This window comes from Crocodylus porosus, unplaced genomic scaffold (genome assembly GCF_001723895.1).
Source record: "Crocodylus porosus isolate Cpor-Errol unplaced genomic scaffold, CroPor_comp1, whole genome shotgun sequence".
Classification (NCBI taxonomy): domain Eukaryota; kingdom Metazoa; phylum Chordata; order Crocodylia; family Crocodylidae; genus Crocodylus; species Crocodylus porosus.
Genome location: NW_017728926.1, coordinates 16398601 through 16420784, shown reverse-complemented (window position 1 = coordinate 16420784; position 22184 = coordinate 16398601). Strand labels below are relative to the sequence as shown.

Below are 22184 nucleotides of genomic sequence, written 5' to 3'. Positions count from 1 at the left end.
CGGAGCTAGCGTAATGGAGCGGAGAGGACTCGCAACCCTCCTCGTCTTCCCCTGCCCTTCTCCAGCATGCTCTCCGAAACCCCACTCCCTCTTTGGAGACGTGCTGCCCCCCTTCATGACCCTCCTCCTCTTCCGCTGCTCTCCGGCGCGCTCTCCATTCCCTCTGTACATTCACACGCACACAGAGCATTTGAGGAGTGTAGAGCTGACTTCCAGCAGCTTGAGTGGGGGACATTGATCCACTCCAGCAGTAATCCATCTTGCTAAGGCCTTAGGCCGCTGTGTCCACTTCTGTCAGTTCTCCACGGAGCAAATTCTGTCAGACAACAGGGCTTTGACAATAAGTCGCGCTGATGCTCCTTGGAGGCCCTGGGTGGCTGCCGTGACCCATGCCAGGGAAAGGCAGAGGGAAAGAGCAGTGCATGGATGGAGGATGAGGGGAAAGGGGGTGGAAACTTGGAGTCATCAGCAGCACATTGGCTCCGTAAACTCGTCAGAGCCCCCCCTTGCTGTATGCTGTCAAGGCGAGGAGGAGGAGGAGGAAACTTTTGGTACAGGGTTGCTGAACATGGCGCACAGGGGCCATCTCAGAGCATCTTATACCCACAGCGGTTGGCATGACTGGGCAGGCTACCGAATCCAGCACCGACATAAAATGTTTTCCCTCCTTCAAGCCCGGAGGTCTCCCCATGAGATAACACTGTGCTGGGGTCTCCTACATCCTCTCTGGGCAGCCCCCGCAACCTCACTTGTGCTTTCCTAGCTGCCTCTCGGCAGTAGACACAGCCACGTTCTGCCCGTGGTCAGCACATCTTGTGAGGCCGAGCCCCGGCCCTTCCTTCCCTTGTGAAGAGATGGGAGTGCAGCGTGTCTGCCACACGTTGTGGGAGTCAGGGGAACCCAAGCGTGACAGTTTTGTCACATCTCACATTCAAAAGAAAAAAAAAAATCGCTCTCCCTGGCTGGGCAAGGTTAAATTTTTATACGAGGCTCTCTCGCAACCTTCCCCTTCCTCCTGCAGCTGCTCCCTTTTAATTACACGGGGCCTCTGAGTTCCTCAAGACTTTATTAAAATATAGACTGAAATATTGACCTGCTGATCTGCTTGCATTACATTTCCACGGCAGAGCTCAGGGCTCAGTACCGGGCACTTGCATTGCCCTTGCATTGCTACATCGGTTTAATGAGCCAAAGCCGTAACGGGGCCCAGCTGCTCCCCGGATCCTGCAGCCGGAGACTTGCAGCCTACCTTTTATTTGTAATAATGAATTAAGTCCCCTGGCAGCCGGCTCATATCATAGGAGACAGAATTAGGGCTTTGCTTCTAGAAAGGATGAGGTTGGTAGAAGAGGAGGGCAGAGAGAGTGGTCTTGTTCTGGTACAAGTATCTCAGTTATTAAAGGAGGTGCAGGGAGCTTAACAAGGCACCTCTTGCAGCAATGGTGTTTCATGGGTGGGGAGAGGCAGGTCTTTGATTTCCTCGGTGGGCCACACCTCCCTTAGCAAGCAACGGTTTATGAGCTGGAGATGGACAAATGAGTCCCACTGGAAGGTCACTAAAGAAATCATCTCTGCCCCACCTCTGACAATGGTTTGATTGGGATGTGCTGACTATCACAGACGGCCCCGGGTCTGTATGTCCCTCAGTCTATGGCGGAAGAAAGAGAAAGGGTAGTTTAGCTGGGATTACAATAGGTTGGTAATGGGAAGAATAAGATTGAGTTCCCAGCTTGTTCCCCATGTGTATACTGGAGGCAGTCAGTTCCCCACGTGTATTTTGGAGATCCTAGCACTGCCCAGCAGCCCAAAGGTGTTAGTATAGTCACCCAGCCTGGCAATCTTCAAAAAGCGTCTTGACGCCCACCTTGCTGGGGTCATCCAATCCCATCAGTCTTTCCTACCCAAGTGCAGGGGGGCTGGACCTGGTGATCTGTGAGGTCCCTTCCAGCCCCTGACATCTATAAAACTATGAAAGCAGTGTGGTTCACAATCATAATGTGCTCAGATACACAGTAAAGGGAACAGGTGGGTACCTAAGACAGATGAGAAACTCCCACTGTCACCCACAGAAGCAGAATGGGTGCGTAAAAGAATTGCTGTTGAGACTGGAAGCTCTTGGGGGCACAGACCTACCCCCCCTGTGCCTGGGCTGTCCCGGTACTGGTTGGCCCTTGGGCACTATCATAAGAAATATAATTGATAATGGATGCACAGTCAGAGTAAGAGAGCCAGGCAGCGGGCATGATGCAGGGTGAGTGAGCAAAGCCCTGTGTGAAGCGCTGAGATGCTGGAGAGCTTTCCCATTTTCTGCTTGGGACTCTCTCTGCCAGGGTCCCCGACCAGCGGAGAGAGCTGGGCCAGGACACGGCTCACCCGAGCATCTCCACAGGCTTGTTGCTAGCTGCAGCCAGGCCGGGCTCTTTGCTCCCTCCTGCAGCGGGGACCATGCCCAGGGGGTTGTTGTGGGGTGCCGTCTCTTCTGTGCACCCCATAAGCTCCTCTGCTTTTGTTCAACCAGTTCAAACTGGTTTAGGGTTGCTGCGGAGAGAGAATGGATGCTAAACATAGCTCTTCAAAAAGCTGAGCTGTAGATAAGGTAGCAGCAGTTATTAGACACCACTTTTGATCTCTCGAGAGTGTTTTTTTCTCTCCATTTGCAGTGAAGATTTCTCTTTCTCTTGGGGATCAATTTATGCACTTTCATGTTGCAAGGTTTAACTATTGGGGGAAAAGGGGTGGCTGGGAGAGCCGTCAGGACTTTACTGCCTTTCCTCGTACCTGATCCTCAATCCGGTTCCAACCCACTCGCCCTCCCTCGCGCTCAGGTTCCCCCACGTGACTGATGCTCCTGCCAGCAATGAAATCTTGGGGAAATGCATCCAAAAAGCCACCACAAAGAAATAAGGGAGCTCTCGCTTCCCTCTCTCCCACTCACCCCAGAGCAGGGTCAGGCTGGAGCTGGCTGATGGCTATATTGCTATAACCCTCCTTCCAGTTTTGCACTGCATCTGGGCTGTTTCCCGGCTCATCTGAAGTTTGACAAGGAGCTGCCCGGTGTTGGGAATAAGTTTTCTCATAGCACCATACCTCACTCCCTATCACGTGGGGCAACTTAGTCCTCCCCTGAGCCTGGAGCTTTTCTATGGCTTCCCCCTGTGCAGCCTCCCCTGCCCTTTGAGGAAGCGAGGCAAGTACCTGGTCTCTTTTGTCTCTGATGGAAGCAGCTGTGCAGGTGCTAACAGCATTCATTGCTACAAAGGGTGCTGCAGGTGCCTGTGCTAGTTCAGGTGCTGCCCCTGCCTTACAGGCTGCTCCGTTGGGTCTAGCCAGGAAACAGGGCACGGCATAAAAATTGAGGCTAGACAGAGAGCAGCAGTGGGAGCAGAGGAGTAGTCTGGAGCAGAAAGCAGGGGCTTGGTGTCTGGGGAGGGATGGTTCAGGTGCAGGGAGAAATGAGGTGCAGCAGCTGAAGGCAGCATCTCCTGCCATGAAGCCACAGAGCTTGCAGACCAAATGAGGCAGGGAGCAGGGGAGACAGAGGCAAAGGGACCTGCCTGAGGACTCCTAGCTCATCAGTAGCAGGGCCTCGCACTGAAGTGAGTTCTCTTAAATGCCAGGCTGGTGCCCCATGCCTTTGCTCAAAGGGGCCCTGCTGCACACTCCACTTCATGGGAGCAGAGCCAGGCAGCATTTGGTTCCCTCCAGCTGGCAGAGCCCCAGCGCCTCAGTCCCTTCTTGCCACTCCCGCCTCACTCCTGTTTCCCAGCCGCAGCCAGTCTGGGAGCCCTGCACCCCACGGTGCTGGTCTCCGCTTTCCCCAGGGCGGTGCAGCCGGGGCCTTGAGGTGGGGGAAGCAGTTTGGGTTGTGTGCGGGCCCCTCACCTGCGGTGACACTGGTGCCAGCTTCCCACGGACAGCCTGCAGCTGTCTTGCTGGCGTCTACTCCCCAGGCTCTTGGTGACAGTGAGCGGCTCGTTATTTTTGTGACAGGAGAAATGCTTGCCAGGGAGAGGAGGTGCTGGCACGTGCAGCTGTGGTCCAGGTGGACTGGGGTGCACTTGTGCAGTGTGAATGAGGGCCTCCTGAGTGCATCTTGCCGGAAAGAAAAGGCCTTCTGCAGGGAGGTAGTGCCTGGAGTATCGCAGCCCTGGGGACTGGCACTGAACCGACTGGAGGTCACTGCTCTGCATAAATGCCTCCGTTTAGCTCCTACTGGCCAAGTGCCCTTAGCACAAAATTACTGCCTAATGGAGCAAAATGGGCAGCCTTTCAGTCCTGTGGCAAAGGGAGATTGTGGGTTGGGATTCAGGTGCGCTGGCAGCGCTCCGCGGGACTGGCACGGCCAACCCCCTGCAGGTCCGAATTGGGGCAAATGACTCCTTCCGAGTCTCCAAAAGCCTGTCCACTTCCCTACCTGCTCTACACTCGCTGGGACCAGAGACAGGTCTCGTGTTTGAAGAGGGCTGAGCATTAGGCTTAAACTCGTCCTCATTAGAAAAGCCTGGGTGTGACCTCCCCTCTGCCAAGCCTATCCATCTCTTCCTCTCCTGCCCTGTTGCTTAGGCCATCCTTACAGGTTACAGGCCTGATTTTTCCCTCTGCCTCCTGTCCTCTGCAGGCTTTGCTGCCCAGGGGGAGTTGCTTCCTACTTTTGAATTCCAGCCTGCGCGCAGCTGCTGGGTTTGATTTGCGCTGGGGTTTCGCCTTGAGTGTCACCTCTCTGGTCACATGCCCTCCTGTCTCCACTTCTGTATATTGACTCATGGAGATGCAGGGCTGGAAGGACAGAGAGACTCTCATTGACTCTGAATGCATTGTGCATGTGTCACGTCACTCCTGTGACTCCTGAGCATTTCTTCAGGGCAGCTCCTTGCTTCTTGGCCATGTGTATGTCCCAGCAGGCTGGGGAGGGCAGAGGTGGCACGTGGAGGGGGTCTGCAGGGATGCCCGTGGCAGAGCGTGCTCCCGCCCTGCCTCTCTCCCTGACACAGCCTGACTAATTCTCTTCTGGCGACGAGAAGCTGCCTGCTCCGAGCCATCCTCGCGAGGGGGCTGGGGACAAATTAATGACAGCGACTCTAAGACGATGTTGGATTTGCAAGAATGACTGATGCTCCGGATAACGAGAACACAAAGGCGGGAGCCCCGCCCTGGGGCTCCCGGCATCACCCCCTTCGTCACCGGTCCCTCTCTGCCTGCATGCAGATGGCTTTGCCGTTAGATCTTCCAACCGGATAAACTTTTTTTTCCCCTCCTCCCCCACCCTCCTCCTTTTAATTATTGAAACATATGTAATCCGGCTTTCTTCCCACTGCTCCTTTTGTCTGGTTAATGTGTGCGCGGTCCCTGGTGGAGCCCTGGGAGGAACTGGGTTGCTTTAAGACCCGGGAGCGAGAGGAGTGCTGAATGTGCACAGCTTCTGTGCTTAGTTTAAATTTTAATAGCGGCGGCTTTTAAAAACAAAGTGCTCCCGCAACAGCTGGGCTATAAAACGCTGCGGCCGAGATTGGTGTGAGCCCGTTTATGGTGCCCAGGGGCTGCCCCCTCTGCATCACGTGGATGTGCGTGAAATCTAATGCACCTATAGATCATCATAGAAGAGGGTTGAATTACCAGGCTGCTATACAGGGAGGATGCACATGGTTTTCCAGGGATCCACCACCAAGTAACAGGGTTGCATTTGGAGTGAGAAGCTTTTCATTTAGCAGCCTAAGTGTCACCCAGAGCTGGTGGAAGGTGACATGCCATGCAGGCCTTCTTCCAGTAAGGATAAGCACCTTGCTTATTGCTCAGACGGGACCTTAATGGCGTGGATCCTGCCTTAATGGAGCGGACAGCCTACTTGCAGGGCTCCGTGTTAAAATCAGGGTTGGCCATTGCTGCCTTTCCCAGGTCAGTGGTGCTGTCAACAGGAGCCGGTAAGCATTTGGGGAGGAGAGGGGCCGTAGAAATGGACCAGGGCGCTCAGCGGGTCCGGCTTATTTGCTGTTCGTGCTGGAAGATGGATGGGGTAACGGGAACAAATGTAACTTGTGGAAGGCTTGGAGCTGTGTTATACTTCACTGTCTGCGTGCCTCCCAGAAGTGCACAGCATAGGCCAGCACAATGGCCACGGCCCCCGTGTGACTGCCCGGATGACAGATGCGTGTGTGTTCCTGCCCTGTTGTAAATTAATTGTCCGTCTCCCTTCTCCTCCATCTGCCCTTACGTCTCACCCTCCCTGCCTCCGCCCACCACGATCTCTTTTCCTGTGCTTCAGGATGGCCAGGGCAGAGGCCAGCTCTTCTGCCCAGACAGCATGGGGAAAAGCAAAGCGGGGGAGAGTCCAATTCCCTGTGCATCGCTCTGGTGGACAGGGAGATAGCCTAACCTCATGCGGGCACTGTGCAAACCTCCCCTGGGGAGCTGGTAGTGCCAACGAGCTCAGCACAACCCAGGTGGAACGGGCATATGGTAGTCACACATGCAACGTGTGATGCTAACATTGTGGGTACAGGGTGTCACGCAGGGGTCCATCTGGTGCTTTTCATACATAGGCCAGTATCACTGTTCCCATTTTACAGATGCATAAACCAAGGCACAGAGCAATGAAATGGCCACCGGGCAGGTTGGTGGCCGAGCCTTGATCTCAGACCTGTGTCCTGTGCACTAGGCCTCCCATGTTAGTTCCTGGGAATTACCGTGTGGTCCCTTGCAAGCCCAGCCTGTACAGTACCCACACAGACCTCTTCCCTCCCGGCACGCGTACATCTCCTCACTAGCCCCACTCTCACCCCGCAGCAAGGGTCCGCACCCCGCAGCAACCGATGGGGAGGTCGGCGGCGTCCAGCAGATGAAGGCCCCAAGCTTGCTCCCCTCGCGACTCTCCAGCCCGGCTCCCAGGAGCTGCCAGGCCTCGCGGCTCCAGCCGCGCGCCGCCACGGGACCTCCGTGTCGGCGGCCGCTGCCGGCGTGCCTAGGTGCGGCGCTCTCCTGGCCCGGGCTCTTGGAGGCTTGGAGCCTATTTAAATAGGGTGGCTTCCAGCTGTTCCTCACCGCTGCGAAAGCGGCGGATTCCTTCCCTCTCGCCAAACAAGCAGCGGCTGATGTAATTAATATTGATGGCGGGGAGGGTGGGCCCGAGCGAAGACTAAATGTGCACAGATGAGAGTCTCAGCTGGAGCTCTGGACTAACGAGTCTCCATGGCAACGTGCACCTCGGTCTCATGCAGAATTCATGCTGGCCTTTCCCTTCCTTGTCACACACGCACACATGGCTCCTTCCCTATCGCCGGTACGCCCAGCCTCCGGTGACTTGGTTTGCCTTCTTTTGCTTTCATCCCGAAGGAGCTGCACGCTGCCCCCTCCCTCCGACGCAGGGCTGGCGATGGCTTTGCTCGTTGGACGGTGGTGTCCAGGTCTCAACAAGCCATCCTTACTGCACTGTAGGGCTGCGGACCCAAGCCCAGCAGTTGCCTCACCCGTTGCCCCCCCCCCACCGTAGCTGCTTGGGAGGCAAAGCAAGAAGGGGTGTCCCAGCAGAGGACAAAGAGGGTCTTTACATTAGATAATCGATAATCGCCTGGCATCAGGAAAACATTTCCGGCATGTTTAGGTGCCTCCTGTATTGTCCTGTTGCAGTGGCTTCACTCCTGTAGCATCTGGTGCTGGTGTCCCTCAAGAGCCACGCTGTTGGCTCGGATGGTCGCGGGCCGGATGCAGTGCAGCTGGCCCTCGGGTCCAGTGGACCAGGATGGGAGGGCTGCCTGTTTAGCCCCTCTGATGTGCTGTGCTGGATGTGCCTGGACAATCTCCATGTCAGAGCAGTCTAGCTGGGAAGGGAGACGCGGAGATACGCACGTTTGGCCGCGTGGCCATCAATACTCATTAGAGTTGGAAAAGATTCATTAGATCATCTCAGCTGTTTTTCCTCTGCTGCTTATTCCAGCCAGTACAAAATTGTTCTCTATTGCTTATTTCCAGGAGCCTTTTCCAGTTTGGCTTTAAATAACTGATCTTTCCACAGCAGAAGAGAAGAGTAGTTTTCGGTCTGATGGAGTTAACTAACAGGAAACAGCCCTTGGCATCCAGCCTGGATTTTCATTGCTTAATTTCATCCTTGTCCTGCTAATTATGCTCTTTTGTGTCCCCCCAAAACATTTCTTCTCTTGCCTTCTCATTTCCACCCGTCAAACACCTCGATTGCCGTTTCTGCCCCCGGCGCTCGTTCAGTTCAGCTCTGTGCATTCGGTCTCTTTCTTGCCAAGGTTTCTCTGTTCCAAGGGACAGTGTGGTTTTCAGCCAAGTAAACCGAAGTCCAGAGGCCTTTGTAGTTAGTGAAACGACTCCTTTTGACTTCAGAAAGCCAGTCGTGCAGGGCACTTCGGGATAGCAGTGGAGGTGGCGCAGTGAGTGTACAAAGAAATATTTATCAGGACAAACTCTGTGCATAGAAGCGTCCTATCCAGGGGGAACTGGCCCACTGAGCTGTTACAGGGTGCAGTTTTTGCATAAGCATATTTATGACTATTTGTATGAATCTTTATCTCAAAGAAACATTTGCTGCTGCCCAGGCCTGATCCTCCCCCCACCCCTGAAAGCTTTGGGCAATTCCCAAGTTTTGCCCTACTTGATCGCAGGATGCTCATACATGCGTAAGTCCCTTTTTGGGCTCCACCATATGATGCGACGTGGTGTGGTCCGTGGCTGTTGTAAACTTGGCGTGACTGATGCCATCCATGCAGACCCTTTGAGTCACGATGCTTGTTGCCTCTTGCATGTGTATCAGGACCATTTTGCTGGGGTCGGTGTGATAGGTGCCATGTTGACTGATCCACTGGGTACTTCGTAAGCTAAGAAGCAGGAGCTGCTATTACTTGAGCAAAGAAGCCATGTTTTCCTGGCTGGGGCTGCAATAAGTGTGTGTCTTATGTGGACAGGAACCTGTACTACACACTCATCTGGGTTACACATGCATCCAACTTCTGTTTAGATGAGTGTGTTTAGGTGTGGAGGCCAGGCTGTAGCAGGAAAACTCACCAAGTTAGACAATGCGATGGCTAAGCCAACATCAAACATGAGTTAGCACCTAGACCGGTGGTTCTCAACCTTTTCAGATGCAAGGCTTCCCGGGATAAATTTGAGGATCCCCTCAGAAAATGTCAGCTTTTAGTTTTCGCTCATTTTTGGCTATGGAAAAATAATAGAGCAGTTTTTCTTTTGCAAAACACTCAGCCCACAACAGGTCAGAAAGTTTTTTAACGCTGCAGATTCCTATGTGAAATCCCCAGGTTTATGTTGTGAATCATGATTGCACACCTAACAGGGCTAATCTTGCGTGGCATCCCAGGGCACCCTTGAAAGGATCTCAAGGCACCCTGGTGGAGAAGCACTGACCTGGAGAAACCCTGGTTAAAAACGTATTAACTGGTGGCGATCAGCCGTACAGTCGCCACAACCTGAACTCACTAGAGCTGTCCTCCTTAAAAGCAAGCAACTCCACCATTTCCACTCCAGTGCATTTTTGGAGCGCAGACAAACCTGGCGGCATACAGGGCTTGTGCACTTCAACCATCACATCCAGGTTGAACGTCATAGCAGGCACAGAGGGTGTATGACAGGAGAGGGCTGCGTGCCCGGGAATTTGGGGCCTTGCAGCTCTCAATCGCTCAAAAAGACCAAGCAGAAGTACTTGGCATGTGGCAGCCGTTTGAGAGCCCGTGACGTGGTTAAGGGTCTCAGTTCAATTCCCAGCAGGTCCTTGGAAATGCTGAATGGCCTCAGCTACCCGGACTGTGCAGCCGGGGGTTGCTCTCTGCCCCGGGACCCGTTTATGCTCTTCTTCCTGCCCACCCTCCTGGCTGAAGGAGTGTAAAGCTGTGGTTTATCCAGAGCGAAGCATTGTGTCGGTGGGTTTTTTAGTGCTCCCTCCCTTGATGGCATCAGAGGTGTTTTAAGCCAAGGAACTAGGTAAATCCCACCCTCCTATCTCCCACCCATGAGTTTTAATCAAGTTTCCCGCTGTGCTTTTCTGATTGTTTTTCTCAGCCTGTTCAGTGAGGGGACAAGCTCCTCTGTGATCTGGAGCCAGTCCAGGCTGGCAAATGCATACGCTGCTGCCTTCAGCAGAACAGCCCAGCTGGGGAACCGGAGAAAGGGTTGGGATGGTCTCTCGCTGTTTCTGGGCGGTCCCCCCACCCATGCCTCCCAGCCCATGATTAGAGACAAGGAGCAGGCAGCTGTGCGTGCTGAGGACCTGGTGGTTTGAAGCGAGGTGCTCCTGTGTCTGGCCTGCTCATATCTACAATGGGGCAGGCGCAGTTCGGGTCCGGCAACAGGATCTGGGAGGCAGCAGGGGAAAAGCTTACCTAAAGTGTGTGTGTATGCACACGAGAGAGAGAGTATACACAGGCACACATCTGTCTGTGTGTGTATACGTGTGTAATGAGCTCCCAGCAAGGAGTCTGGGTGTTGTTTTCCCCCCTTTCCCTTTTCCAGTGGAAGGAAAAGAGCAATTTAAGCATTAAAATGCCAAAATGTTTCTCCGGCTTAATAACAATAATCATACGCATTACCACAAACACTTTGGGCTTATTACACAGAGCCTTTCGCCTCCGGATCTCCAAGTACACGACAAAGCCGGGCTAGGATTAATCCATAATGCTCACAGGGAGCTTTTCATCCCCACAGTCTCCAAACGGGGAGATTGTTCTCACACTTACTCCGTACAAGGCGAAAGTGAGACGTGGAGCCCGATGGCAAATCAGCAGCAGAGCGGAGGCTAGAAAGTCAGGCCTCCTGACACCCCTTCTTTCCCCAAGTCGATCACTGCACCTTAGCCCCTGCCTGAGTCCTACCTCTTAGGTGCTTGCTCTAACCACTCGAGACACTGCTTTCCCGTTCTGGGGGGGTCTCTCAAGAGGCAAAACATTGGATGCTGGGCCAGCCCTGGGGTCTGTGGGAGCCTGGGCAGCCTTTTAGATGAGCCACATAGCTTGTTTGGGCTGGAGGAGAGGTTTGGCTTCTAGACTGGGGAGGTGAATGGAGGCCAGCATGGTGTCCACGGAGGTCAGGGGACACGGATGTCATCCTTCAAGGGTGGGGTAGGGTGAGGTGGAAGCAGACTGGGCAGCTTCCCCATGATGCTGTGTCAGGTCGGGAGGAGAGGCTGAGCGGGAGCCCCAGACATGGGACTTTGGAGCTGCACAGTTTCCATCTACCTGAACCTGACACAGGCTGCGACGCTGGCTTTTGCCATCGCCCTTCCAGCTCCAGGCATGAGGCTAAGTAAGAGGATGTTGTGAAGTGAGGGGATATCACTTGGCCACTGCCTGTGCTTTACCAGGCCTGCAGCCTCTGTGCCCAGGGACAGCAAAGCCCCTCAACCCAGCAGCATCAAGCTCACTGCGGGTACAGGATCTTCTCTGTGCTTTGCCTCCAGCTGAGAGAGGCATGACATGGAGGGTAAAAGTACTTCCCTCACCGTACTCTGGGTCCCTTGTAACTGTGGGACCCAAGCCCTGCTTCTCTGTTATTTCTGGGGCCCCCATAGGCTCGCTGCCCCAGGGCTTTGTAGGGAACAGACGGTACGTGTTTCCATAGGTCACTTTTGTTGCTTGTTCCCCGTGACCGACCAGTGGACGCGATGCCCTCGCGGGGGCTGTCTTTGCCTCGGGAGCCTTGTGCAACCGCCCACCCGCCCAGGCGAGGTCTGTCGGACCAGCTGTTGTGCGGTAAATGGATACGCTAACGATATCCATGCTCATTCCTCCATCTGCTTGCCTTGGTGTGGAGCGGGGGTGGCTTTTGGGCAGTGGGGAGAAGGCAAACACTGCTCCAGCTGTTGCCAGGCTGGCGCTGCAGAAACAGGCTGGTGAAGAACGAGAGCTGTGGTGGGCCGGAAAAGTGCCACGACCTTTCCTAGTACTGGATGGTCACAGGAAAGTCCAGAGCTCCTTCAGTTGCCCAGTTGTCTTAGTGCAGTCATGTCCTGGGGGGAAAGCCTCACGCTCCTATCTCAGATGGGCTGGGTAGCGTACACGGCAAGGATAGCCTAGCCAAGATGAGCCCAGTCGGAGGAGACCCTTTCATTCCCCCCGTCACCCAGAGCTCCCTCTCGTTAGCAAGCCCAGGGTCGGGAGCTGGAGGGAAGCAATGGAGAGGGAAGATGGATTCACCCATGTGGCTGCGATGGCAGCTTTCCCCACCACAGCAAATGCATTAGTGCAAATAAATTGTACTGACACCAATTGGCTTCACCCCCGACACAGGCACGCTTCTTTTCGGCTCCAGCAGAGCCAAGAGACCCAGGGCAGCTTGGCTGAGATTCAGCACGGTGACAAGCTGCCGGAGCCGTCCCTTTTGTTCCCTGCTAAGGGATGTAATGATGGTTGTACTTGGGCTGCTTCCCCCCCTGCCTCTTCAGCCACCCGGGAGGCTTGGGGAAAGGTCAGCCCACAGCAGTGGTCTTCCTCCGTTCCCGATGAGATCTCCCTTTGCTGCTGAATGCACCCGTGTCCCTGACCCCCTGCCGTTGGAGGAGCTCCGTGATTGAGCTGGAGCCGGTGAAAAAATTTCTGCCACTGTTGTTTTTGACGGTAACAGTTTTCCCTCCAGCACCCGCGGACTGATGCGTGGTGATCAAAAATGCAACCCCCCATTTCTCCGATGAGGAAACAGGCATGACAGGCTGGGGCATGGTTGAGCTCTCCCAGGAGATTGCAGCCCACAAGTCCTCGGTCCCATCCTCGACCGGGGATGCAGATAGGGCTCTAGCATTTCTGCCACTATGACCTCTCACCTTGGCTCGGTGAACCACCCTGAGCCCTGCCTACTACCAAAAGGCTGGACAAGACCCCTACAACCTCCTTATAACCTAGGTCAGAGTTTTATATATGGGAATCTTGCCTCTTGCTCAGCTGAAGGAGGGCATCTCCCTTGCACAGACATCCGGCCCATCTCTTAAAACCATAAGCCTCTTCTTTCCAGGTTGAACCGGCTAGTATTAGTTCCCGGCTCCTTTTTTTTATATTGAGGGGTCTCCAGGCTCACCCGTGGAGAAGGACATGGATATATAGCAAGAGAGCCCATGGCAGTCACAGAGGGTTCCCTCCCTCTCCTGTGTATAGCATTGATTTATGCCTACCTTACATGTATGGTTAGGCAGCTAATGGGCTCCAATCACTGCTAATTGTGTAGGGCAGTATCATCTCATAGCTACCCAGTGCTCTCCCCAGGTGTATCGCATCCACCTGTTGTCTGTAATCTTACTGTCTGGTTGGCGGGGACGGCCTCTTGTATTATAGAGCAGCGCGGCGCTTAGCATGGTGGCGTCAGGTAGGCCTTCCCTGACAAACAGCAGCAACATAGGGAGAGAGATGATGAGCCGGCAGCCCCTCGAATGATTGGGATTTTTAATCGCAAGCTCAATGTCTTTAACGAACACTGCCGGACATAAACACGGTGGGGTCCTTGCCGGCAGATACACCACACCTGCTGCTCGGTATTTACTAACATGCCATCTGCTGCACATTTACAGTGACGGGGGCTCCCGAGAACATTTCTTACCATACTTGCTATGACTTTGCAGTCTGATTCAGCAAAGCACTTTTGCATATGCCGCCATCTTCTTGGACATAATTGCACTTAGCCCGTTCTCCGAGTTACAGAGCTGCCCTGCCTTCCCGGATAGGCGTCATAATACCTGTTTCTCCTTTCTTCTTTCCCATTTCCCTTTCTGATTTCTAAAGTCTCGCATGCTGGTGGTGGTCACCTTTGCCAGGAGACCTGAATTCAAGTGCAAATAAAGAGACATCATGGAAGGGGGACGCCGCCGTTGATGTCAGTGCTCGATAGCGCTTTTTGCTCCCCGCCTGTGCTGGGTATAATAACCGTGCTCTTTGTCTCCTGGGTTTGATGAGAGAATTAAGGTGTTTCATTTGATTCTAACTGGGTTCTGTGCTTGCATAATCCAGCTGCATCACCACACCAAACGGGAGCATTTTAAAGGCAAATTTAAAATCGTCCACTGTAAACAAATATGTTTCTTTGCCAAAGATAATCAAAAGTGAAAGAAACTTAAATAAGCCATTTGCTCACTGCTCTTGGCTCTGTTTTTCTGTGCGTCTCTTCGCTTGGACAAGGGGAATCAATGAAACCTATTCAGCGGCTTTTCTCAAGGCCGGATGAGGCCGAGGGCTCAGCTGACTGTGCCATGGAAATGCCTCTCTTGGAATAAAGTCCCCCAGCTGGTTTGGGGGCCTTTAAGAGTCCCCCCATTATGTTGCTCCATCTCTCTGCCATGGCATAAAGGGTTGGAGCAGGGAGGAGAGTCACAGCTATGGACTGGTATGGGAATTACCACAGTGGTTTTCACCTTTTTAGGCATAAGGCACCACTGGATAGACTTGAGGCACCCATTGAAAAATACCAGCTCTTAGTATTCCCCTTTTTGCCTGAAGAAAAATATCATAATAGAGCAGTTTTGCTGTTGCAAACTCAGAAAGACCGCAGCTATGGATTCCCATTTGAAATCGCTGGGTTTAGCTTGTGAATCATGTTTGCACACCTAACAGTGCTAACATTGCTATATCAGCTATATCTCAACCCTGGCTGAGGATCACTGACCGACGGTGCGCAGCACTAAATTACTGGGTGCAGTTCTGCGGCCTACAGCAGTGGTTTCCAACCTGGAGTCTGCAGATTATGTCCAAGGGGTCCGCGAAAGGCGCCTATGATCAATCAGAAGTATGTAAATACCCACACTTACACTTCAAAGCGGTCCGCACCTCCATTCAAAATTTTTTAGGGGTGCCCAAATAAACAAAGGTTGAAAACCACTGGCCTATAGTATTCAGGTCCGACTTATTAATTGCAAGGGACCCTGCTGGATTTAACATGGAAGAAATAATGAGATATTCCTAGACCATCCCCATGTTTGCCTATTATGGGCTGTCTTCTTCCTTTAGGCTTTGAGCTGTCTGGGGCAGATGCGGTGTTTTCCCCTGTGCTCCATGGTGGTGCTACCGAGACAGGAGCGATGCATGGTAACTACCTCCACAAAGCGCTTTGAGAACAGCTGTGCAAAGGCCAAGCAGCATTTGTCCCTCGTTGGGGAAGGTCACAGCTGTGTCCAGCCCTCCCAGAGGTGTCTAGGCTTAATAGAGATCGTTCCTGCCTCCTGGGTCACACACTAGTCTGCTTCTATGCAGAAAACACAATGAAGTCTGGGAGCTGCTGTCTCAAATCATTGGTGTCTTAATCTAGTGTTATCTCCCCTTCCTGCCACTGCAGTAGGGTCCCTTGTGGTACACAGAGACAAGCTGGAGGCTTGTGCTCGGGGAGACGCCTACCTCCAGCCATCCCTCTCTCCACAGGCATCTGCTAATGGCACAGCTGCAATGAGACATAATTGCAGTGGGACATCAGCTGGACCATCACTGATTGATTAGAGTCAACCCTAAAGTGGGATGGCAGGGGCAGCGGGAGGCTGGGCTGTGTGTGTGTAGCCCTGCTCAGACCTCCTCTAGCCGCCCAGCCACAACTGTCCTTTGTTTGCTGAATTAACCGCTGTGGGTCTGTGCAACAGGGCAAATCTGTCACATCTGCACTTACCACCCCCCATGCACACACATACTAGTAGTGAGCTGTGTTGGGGAGGGAGGGATTAATGCAGCCTCCAGCGGGAGCTGCTTGGATTGGCATCCCCAAGAGGTGCCGGTGATGTCCGAGGTGCTCCCTTGGGTAGATCCTCGTGACTCGGAGAAGATTGTTTCTCAGGGCCAGCTCCTTGTCAAACCTGGCAGCTTGACCAGCCGTGCTGTGAGCGGGTCCAAATGGAAATGGCTGGGCAAGGTGGTGGAAGGGTGGAGAAGAGGAGCCCTGTTCTGTTGCACGCTGCTGCTCGTGACCGTGGCATCATGCCTCTTTCAGCACTTCTGCACCGGGTGCATCTCTGCAGGCTTTTGCCTATACCAGGACAGGGGATAGCACTGGGCTCTGCTGGTCTAGCATGTGTCACGGCCTGTCTGGAGCTGTGGGCCTGGTCTTCAGCATGCTGGAAAGCTTCTGAGCACCTTACGGGGCACGGAGAACAGCAAAGCCCCTGCTTGCCCTGAAGAAATAAAGCTCCTCTGGCCAGGCTCTAGACTGCAATGGCACATGGGGGGGACATAACATGCTGTCTTGGATCCCCCGACTCCCTGCTCAGTGCACTGTGCTTTTACTCCATGCCCATCACCGTGCATATCCAAGCACCCTCCCCGCCAGCCCTTCTGCTTTCTTTCCCCTTCAGGCTTCTGCTCCATTTAGAAGTCCTGTGCAGGGGTGAGCAGCACCAGGCTCTCGCCGTGATGCCACCCCACCATGCCCACTGAGCCCAGGGCGCTGCATGGGGAAGGAGCACGGTGCCCAGGTGCCCAGACCCATCAGCGCCCTCCACTCCCATGCATCTCCCCCGTTCTTCTCCGTGTTGGCAGCAAATTGGAATCAGCTCGTGGCTCCTTCCACGTCCCCGCAGCTGCCTGGCGCGCTCGCTGCCTCCCTTTGCCGTCTCAGAAGCGGGGTCAGTAAGACAGCTCTATCTCTGCCTCCCCTCAGCCCTGCTGAGTGGCAGCCTGATTATGCAGTACACAGTCGCACTCCTGCTCCGTGCAACCTGCTCAGCCGCCCTGCCCGTCCTGCATTTCATATTCACACGCGCTCCCTCTCCCCCTCGCTTCATGCACCCTCTAATCTCGGAGCTAAACAGGCTCATCTGCATTAAAAAAAAAAAAAAAAGCGAGAGAGGAGGAGAGGAGTGAAAGCAATGGCAAGGGAAGGCGCGCGAGCACCTATCCAGAGAGCTTCATAAAAATGATAAATTGCTTTTAGATATTGGGCAGGAGAGAAAGAGAGTTCTTTTTTATTTGACGATATTAGTCTCTTAGCGGCGCATTGTTGCCGTGCATATGAACTCAAAAATCTCAAGGCAGTCAAAGCCAAGCGCCCGGGAATTGAAGTGTAAATGAGCCACTGCCAGGCTTTTTATTTTGCCTTTTATGATTTCTCTCTCTTTCATTATGTAGGTCAGTCTCCATTTCTAATGTATATTGTGGATATAGGCTACATCGACAGGTGTGTGTAGAGGGCAGCAGAGGTGTGTGCTGGAAGTGTGTGAAGGCGCATGTGTGTGGTTGCATGGTAGAAGCGTGCGCTCCCTGAGTGCGGGTGCATGCACTGTGTGTACAGCGAGAGGGGTGAAATGTGGGCACCGCTCTGCTCGTGCCCTGGGACGCTACAGAGAGGGGTCACCCAGCTGGGACATCTCTTCCGGTCACCGTGGCCAGTGTTGCTCACAGTCCTCCCTGCATCTATCCAAGTTTGTGCATAGTGGCCTCTTTCCCCACCTCCTCTTTAAAAATTACCTTCCCTGATACATTAGCAATTCAGATGCTGAACTGGTCTGTGCTGGCTGCTCTGATTAGTGTATGTGATAAAGAGATTTGTGCATCTCCTATTAGACAGGCCCCCACTCTCTGCCATGTGACTCCAATTGATTTGCATACATTGTGATGAATAAAAAAGTGTGTGCGTGTCTGGGTAGATGAGGAAATGTTTTCTGCCCCAGCCTGAGTGGCGGTACAAAGCCAGGACACTTCCTTTTCTGTCCCTCTCCTGCTTTTTGGTTAATCACTTGTCTCTTCCATTTTGATGGGCATTAGCAGCTTGTACTCTTTGGAAAAGGGCTCAATCCTAGCTGGTAGGGTTATGTAGCCCGGGGGGCTTGATCGAGCCAGGAGTCTCTCCGCAGCCAGGCGAACATCGCTCCCATTGCCCTCACACCTGCCTGCGGTAGTGTAAGCCTGATGGAAGAACCAGAGGCCCCAGCTGAAGGTCTTGGCCCCACACTGCGCCATGCCATGATGCACAGTCAGGAACAGCCCCTTCTTCCTAGAGCTGCTCATCTCAGCCTGCAAGATGGACAGCGGGTGGGAGGGACCCGGAGCCCGTGTCATTCTGACCCTAGCCCTCTAAATCACCCAGGGGACACTCCACCTCTGCCTCCTGCCCAGGGCTGTTGCTGAGACCCTTTTCCAGCCCTAGATTTATTACCACTTAGCAGATTGCTTTCCTCTCTCAAGCCTTTTTTGCTGCCCAGCCTTTGGGAGGCATGTTCTCTCACATGCCTATCACCAGCTCCTTCTGGTTTGCATGGTGCCCAGATGCAGAGCTCAGTCTTGCCACCCAGCAGTGCATGGCCTTAGTCTCAGCAAAGAAAACCCGCTAGCCCCAGACAAGACAGACCGGCACCGTAGACACTAGGTCACTGAGCCCATGCCGGGTACCGTCCTCAGTGCCCTTATCTTCATCCCTCCAGCTCCTCGCATCCAGGGTATGTGCACATAGGTCCAGGCTGCAAATCCAAAGACCAAATAAACGCTTGGGCTGGCTCTTCTTCCTCCTTTTGATGTCCCACTGGTGACAGGAGTGTCTGTCAGGGGGTTTATTTTCCTGCTGCCCCCTGCATACTTCACTGCTGAGGGGTTGGGGAAGCGTGATGCCTGACAGGAGCCTGGCACGGAGCAGGCAGCAGTGCTGCAGCTCACTAGCTCTGGAGGCAGCTGTTGCCTGTGGTCTGGGCCACCCTAGATGGCACTCGATGGGGCGGTGGTGATACTGGTCTGTGATATCACGGCGGTGCACAGCATCTGAGCTGCTTCTGCTCTGGGGTGGGGGCATGGGTGCAGATGCAGCATTTGAGGGGGGAAGAGGGGTGTTACTGTTTGTGGCCTGATCCAAAAACCATGGAGGGGACAGACCTCGGGGGACAGGCTGTGGCAGGCCATGGGTCCAGCTCTCTGGAGGAACTGATGTCCCTTCAAAGGACACCTGCTCCAGGCAGTTAAGTGGGTGTGCAGGAAAGGCCTGGAGTGGGGGACTGGTGCAGGGGAGCAGCGAGAGACAGGAACTGCAAGTCACCGTCCCGGTGTGAGCGGCTTCCCAGCCTGCTGGTGGTGACTCCCCCCCATTCCCGCTTAGCAGGGCGGCTGGAGGGAGAGCTCCAAGCACTGATGCTTTCCTTTCCCAGCTGGTCCCCTGAGAGTGTCCCAGCTGCTCATCCTTCAGGGCTTGAAGTGAAATGACAAGCCCTACCCCAGATTCAAGACCCAGAGAGTCTGGGCTTTCGTCCCTCATGGCTGTGGCTGCTGGGCCCTTCTCCTGCGGGGCTCTGCATGTCCAGGTCAGCTAGCCTCGGCTCATCCTTGTCCATCTGTCTCCCGTAGCATGCCGAGGAATGCTCTGTGGGTTCGGAGCTGTGTGCGAAAGGAGTCCCACTGACCCATCCCAGGCCTCTTGCGTCTGCAAAAAGACCGTGTGCCCCTCAGTGGTGGCTCCTGTCTGTGGCTCGGACTATTCCACCTACAGCAATGAATGTGAGCTGGAGAAGGCCCAGTGCAACCAGCAGAGGAGGATCAAAGTCATCAGCAAGGGACCCTGTGGTGAGTCGTGCTATCTCTGTCCTCCCCAGGACAGCCATGGATCGCTCCCGGAGAACACCCGGGCAGGGTTTGTGCCTGGTTGGCATTTGCAGTGGTTATCCTAGAGCCCCAAGCAGCTTGCAGAGAGGATGCATGAATGGGAAATGGCTTCTCGCACTCTTCCACTGTGAAAGGGAAGGACTAATTACTTTATTACGTCCAGGGAACCAGTCAAAGGGCCTCCCCACATCCCTACAGCCTTCGCAGAGCAAGAGGCTGCCATTCACCTGAGCCTGAGAGACAAGTACAAAGCAGATGCATCTGAGCAAGCCCCTGCCTTGAGAGCAGCGATTTCTTGGGGAGGCAGGGTGAGGAAGGCTAATGAAAGCCCTTCCCCGGTCTGGCATGCACCAGCTGCGAGCAAGGAGCTGTGTAAATGAGACCCCCACCCCTCGCCTCCAAGTAAATTAAGTTGACCTTTCCCTTGCACACCGCGCCGGCTCGCAATAAATCTCGGCACGGTGGCCCTGCTGGGGTGCGCGGCGGAGGGGCTGGCACCACATGGTATATTTTAAATAAGAATCATAAAAAAGGGACAAATTAAAGCAAAAAAAAAAAAGCGGGCAAAGAAGTGTGGGCCCAGCCCTGTCAGCAGGGAAATGGCTTCCTGCACTCTTCCTCTAATTACACTGTGCTGAGAGGACCCTAAGGAGCTTGGGCCACCATGTTGGCTACTGGAAATACCTCTCCAAGAGTTCGTGCGGGGAAGACAGCCTGCAGGATATGGAGTCAGGGGAGCGTCGGGGTGGGAAGTCAGCTTCCTGAGACGAGTGGTAGAGGGACTAAGCTGGCAAAACATGGTGTGCCCTCAGTCCCTCTGGCTGGCAGAGCGGGCAGGGAGGAGCTGAGCCGTGCCCAACGCCGGTGGGAAGCCGGGCATCGATTGCCAGTAAAGGCAGGGCTGGAAGGCCCCTGAGACTAACAGGTTCAAGGAGGCACAAGCGTGCCTGAGACTTAAAACCCCACTCCAGCCAAGCACTGACGCCAGTTCTCCCTCCCAGTGTGTGAGCAAGTCCCTATTAAATTCAGCAGCACCACTCATGGGCAGAGCATTAAAGTGTTTCGGAGCCATGACGACAGGGGTTGAGCCCGACAAAGAGCACGATGTAGGGTCTGGAGGCTGGGAGCAGGCAGCCCTCCCCATCCCACACTTGCAACAGCCATCAGGACGCAGCCGAGCAAGTGCAAGTGTTGGTGGCTGGTGAGCCTGAACCATGACAGCAATGCCTCGGTCTCCCCCAGCACGTCAGGCTTGTGAGGCTCTGCCTGTCTGAGATGCGAGGGACCAGGCAGGCAGGCAGCGTCGCCTGGGCACGTGCCTGGCATGGAGCAGGGAAGATCCAGTCCTTGTCTCACCCCTTCTGCACAGGCTGCTGATGCTGGGCCCCTCTCACCCCACATGCACGTGCTCACATCTCAGGTGGCCTGAGCCTCGCAAACTCTAGGCTGCAGACGAGGATGTGCAGAGGACGGGTGAATGATTTGGGTGACAGCTCTGTCCCTAACCCACCGCTGGCTGGGTGGTTCTGGAGGAAACCCATTTCAACTTGCTGCTGGGCTGGGAAAAGACTCCCAGCATTAATCCCAGGGGCTGGGGGCAAGGATGGCCGCCGGCTCAGCTCACAGCCCTGTATCCTTCCTCCCCCGGTCCCACCCGGCAGGTTCCAAGGACCCGTGTGCGGAGGTGACGTGTAGTTTTGGCAGCACCTGTGCCCGCTCTACTGATGGGCAGTCGGCCAAGTGCATCTGCCCATCCTCGTGCCGCGGGGTGGCCGAGGGCACCGTGTGTGGCAGTGATGGCAAGGACTACCACAGTGAGTGTGAGCTCAACAAGCACGCCTGCGACACACAGCAGAACGTCTTCAAGAAGTTCGACGGGCCCTGCGGTGAGTCCCGGACCGGGGCGGGGAGGTTGGTACACAGGTCCAAGGCTGGGGTCGGGGGGCACAACACTCTCCAGGCCAGCAATGCCTTTTCCATTGATTGTAGGATTTGCCATTCCAGGCTGGAGCATGTCTTTCCCATGTCCTCTCTCCAGTGGCTGCAAGGAGGGAGGGGGACATCCTGGGCTTCAGCCGTGGGGGTTGAAACTCCTTTTGGGTGGGAAACCTGGTAGAAGCGTGGCAAGGCAAGCAGGGGCGTGGGAAGGCAGGTGGGAATTTGTGGTACGTCGGCATAAACGGGGAAGAAATGCAATCCGGTGTCTACCATTGCTGCTGAGAACAAATCGGCGCCAGGCAGGTATTCCGTCTTGGCCAAAAAGTAGCGACAATAATAATATTTAAGCCGAGCGCTTGGGAAAGGATTAGCAGAGAGCCAGTGTGTGTTGTGCCCACTCTTTAGTATGCTGCTGCGAGCTTGGCTCAGCAGGGAGGGCAACGGAGATAAGCTCTGATTATAGTAGCGGTGGAAGGCAGCACGGGGCCCATGGGGATCTCCTCTCAAGGGCCTGGATTCCTCAATCTACTCGCTGAGCTGCTTAGGGCAGGGAGCAGGGAAAGAGGTGAAAAACGTGAGCAGGTGCCTGGGGAATGAGCGCCCTTGTCAGCGCAGAGCACCATCCATGCCCCAGGAGAGGAGCCTGGGGTGTATTTAGGAGCTCCGTTGGCCGAGCTCCAGAGAGCCGAACAGATAGGAGACTCTCTGAGGAGCTGCAGCAAAGGCCTGGGCCTTGACTAAGGCATTGCC

General features: G+C 54.5%; 1 protein-coding gene across 7 annotated transcripts in view; it reads left to right on the top strand.

Moving 5' to 3' along the window:
* The window catches only part of AGRN (agrin), a 158846-nt gene that overhangs the window by 88453 nt on the left and 48209 nt on the right, over positions 1-22184 (top strand). For all 7 annotated transcript variants that reach the window (XM_019541616.1, XM_019541615.1, XM_019541609.1 and 4 more), the window contains 2 exons: positions 19242-19457; positions 21158-21382. In XM_019541616.1, coding sequence (XP_019397161.1) covers positions 19242-19457; positions 21158-21382 — 441 coding nt within the window. The remainder of the gene's footprint in view (positions 1-19241; positions 19458-21157; positions 21383-22184) is intronic.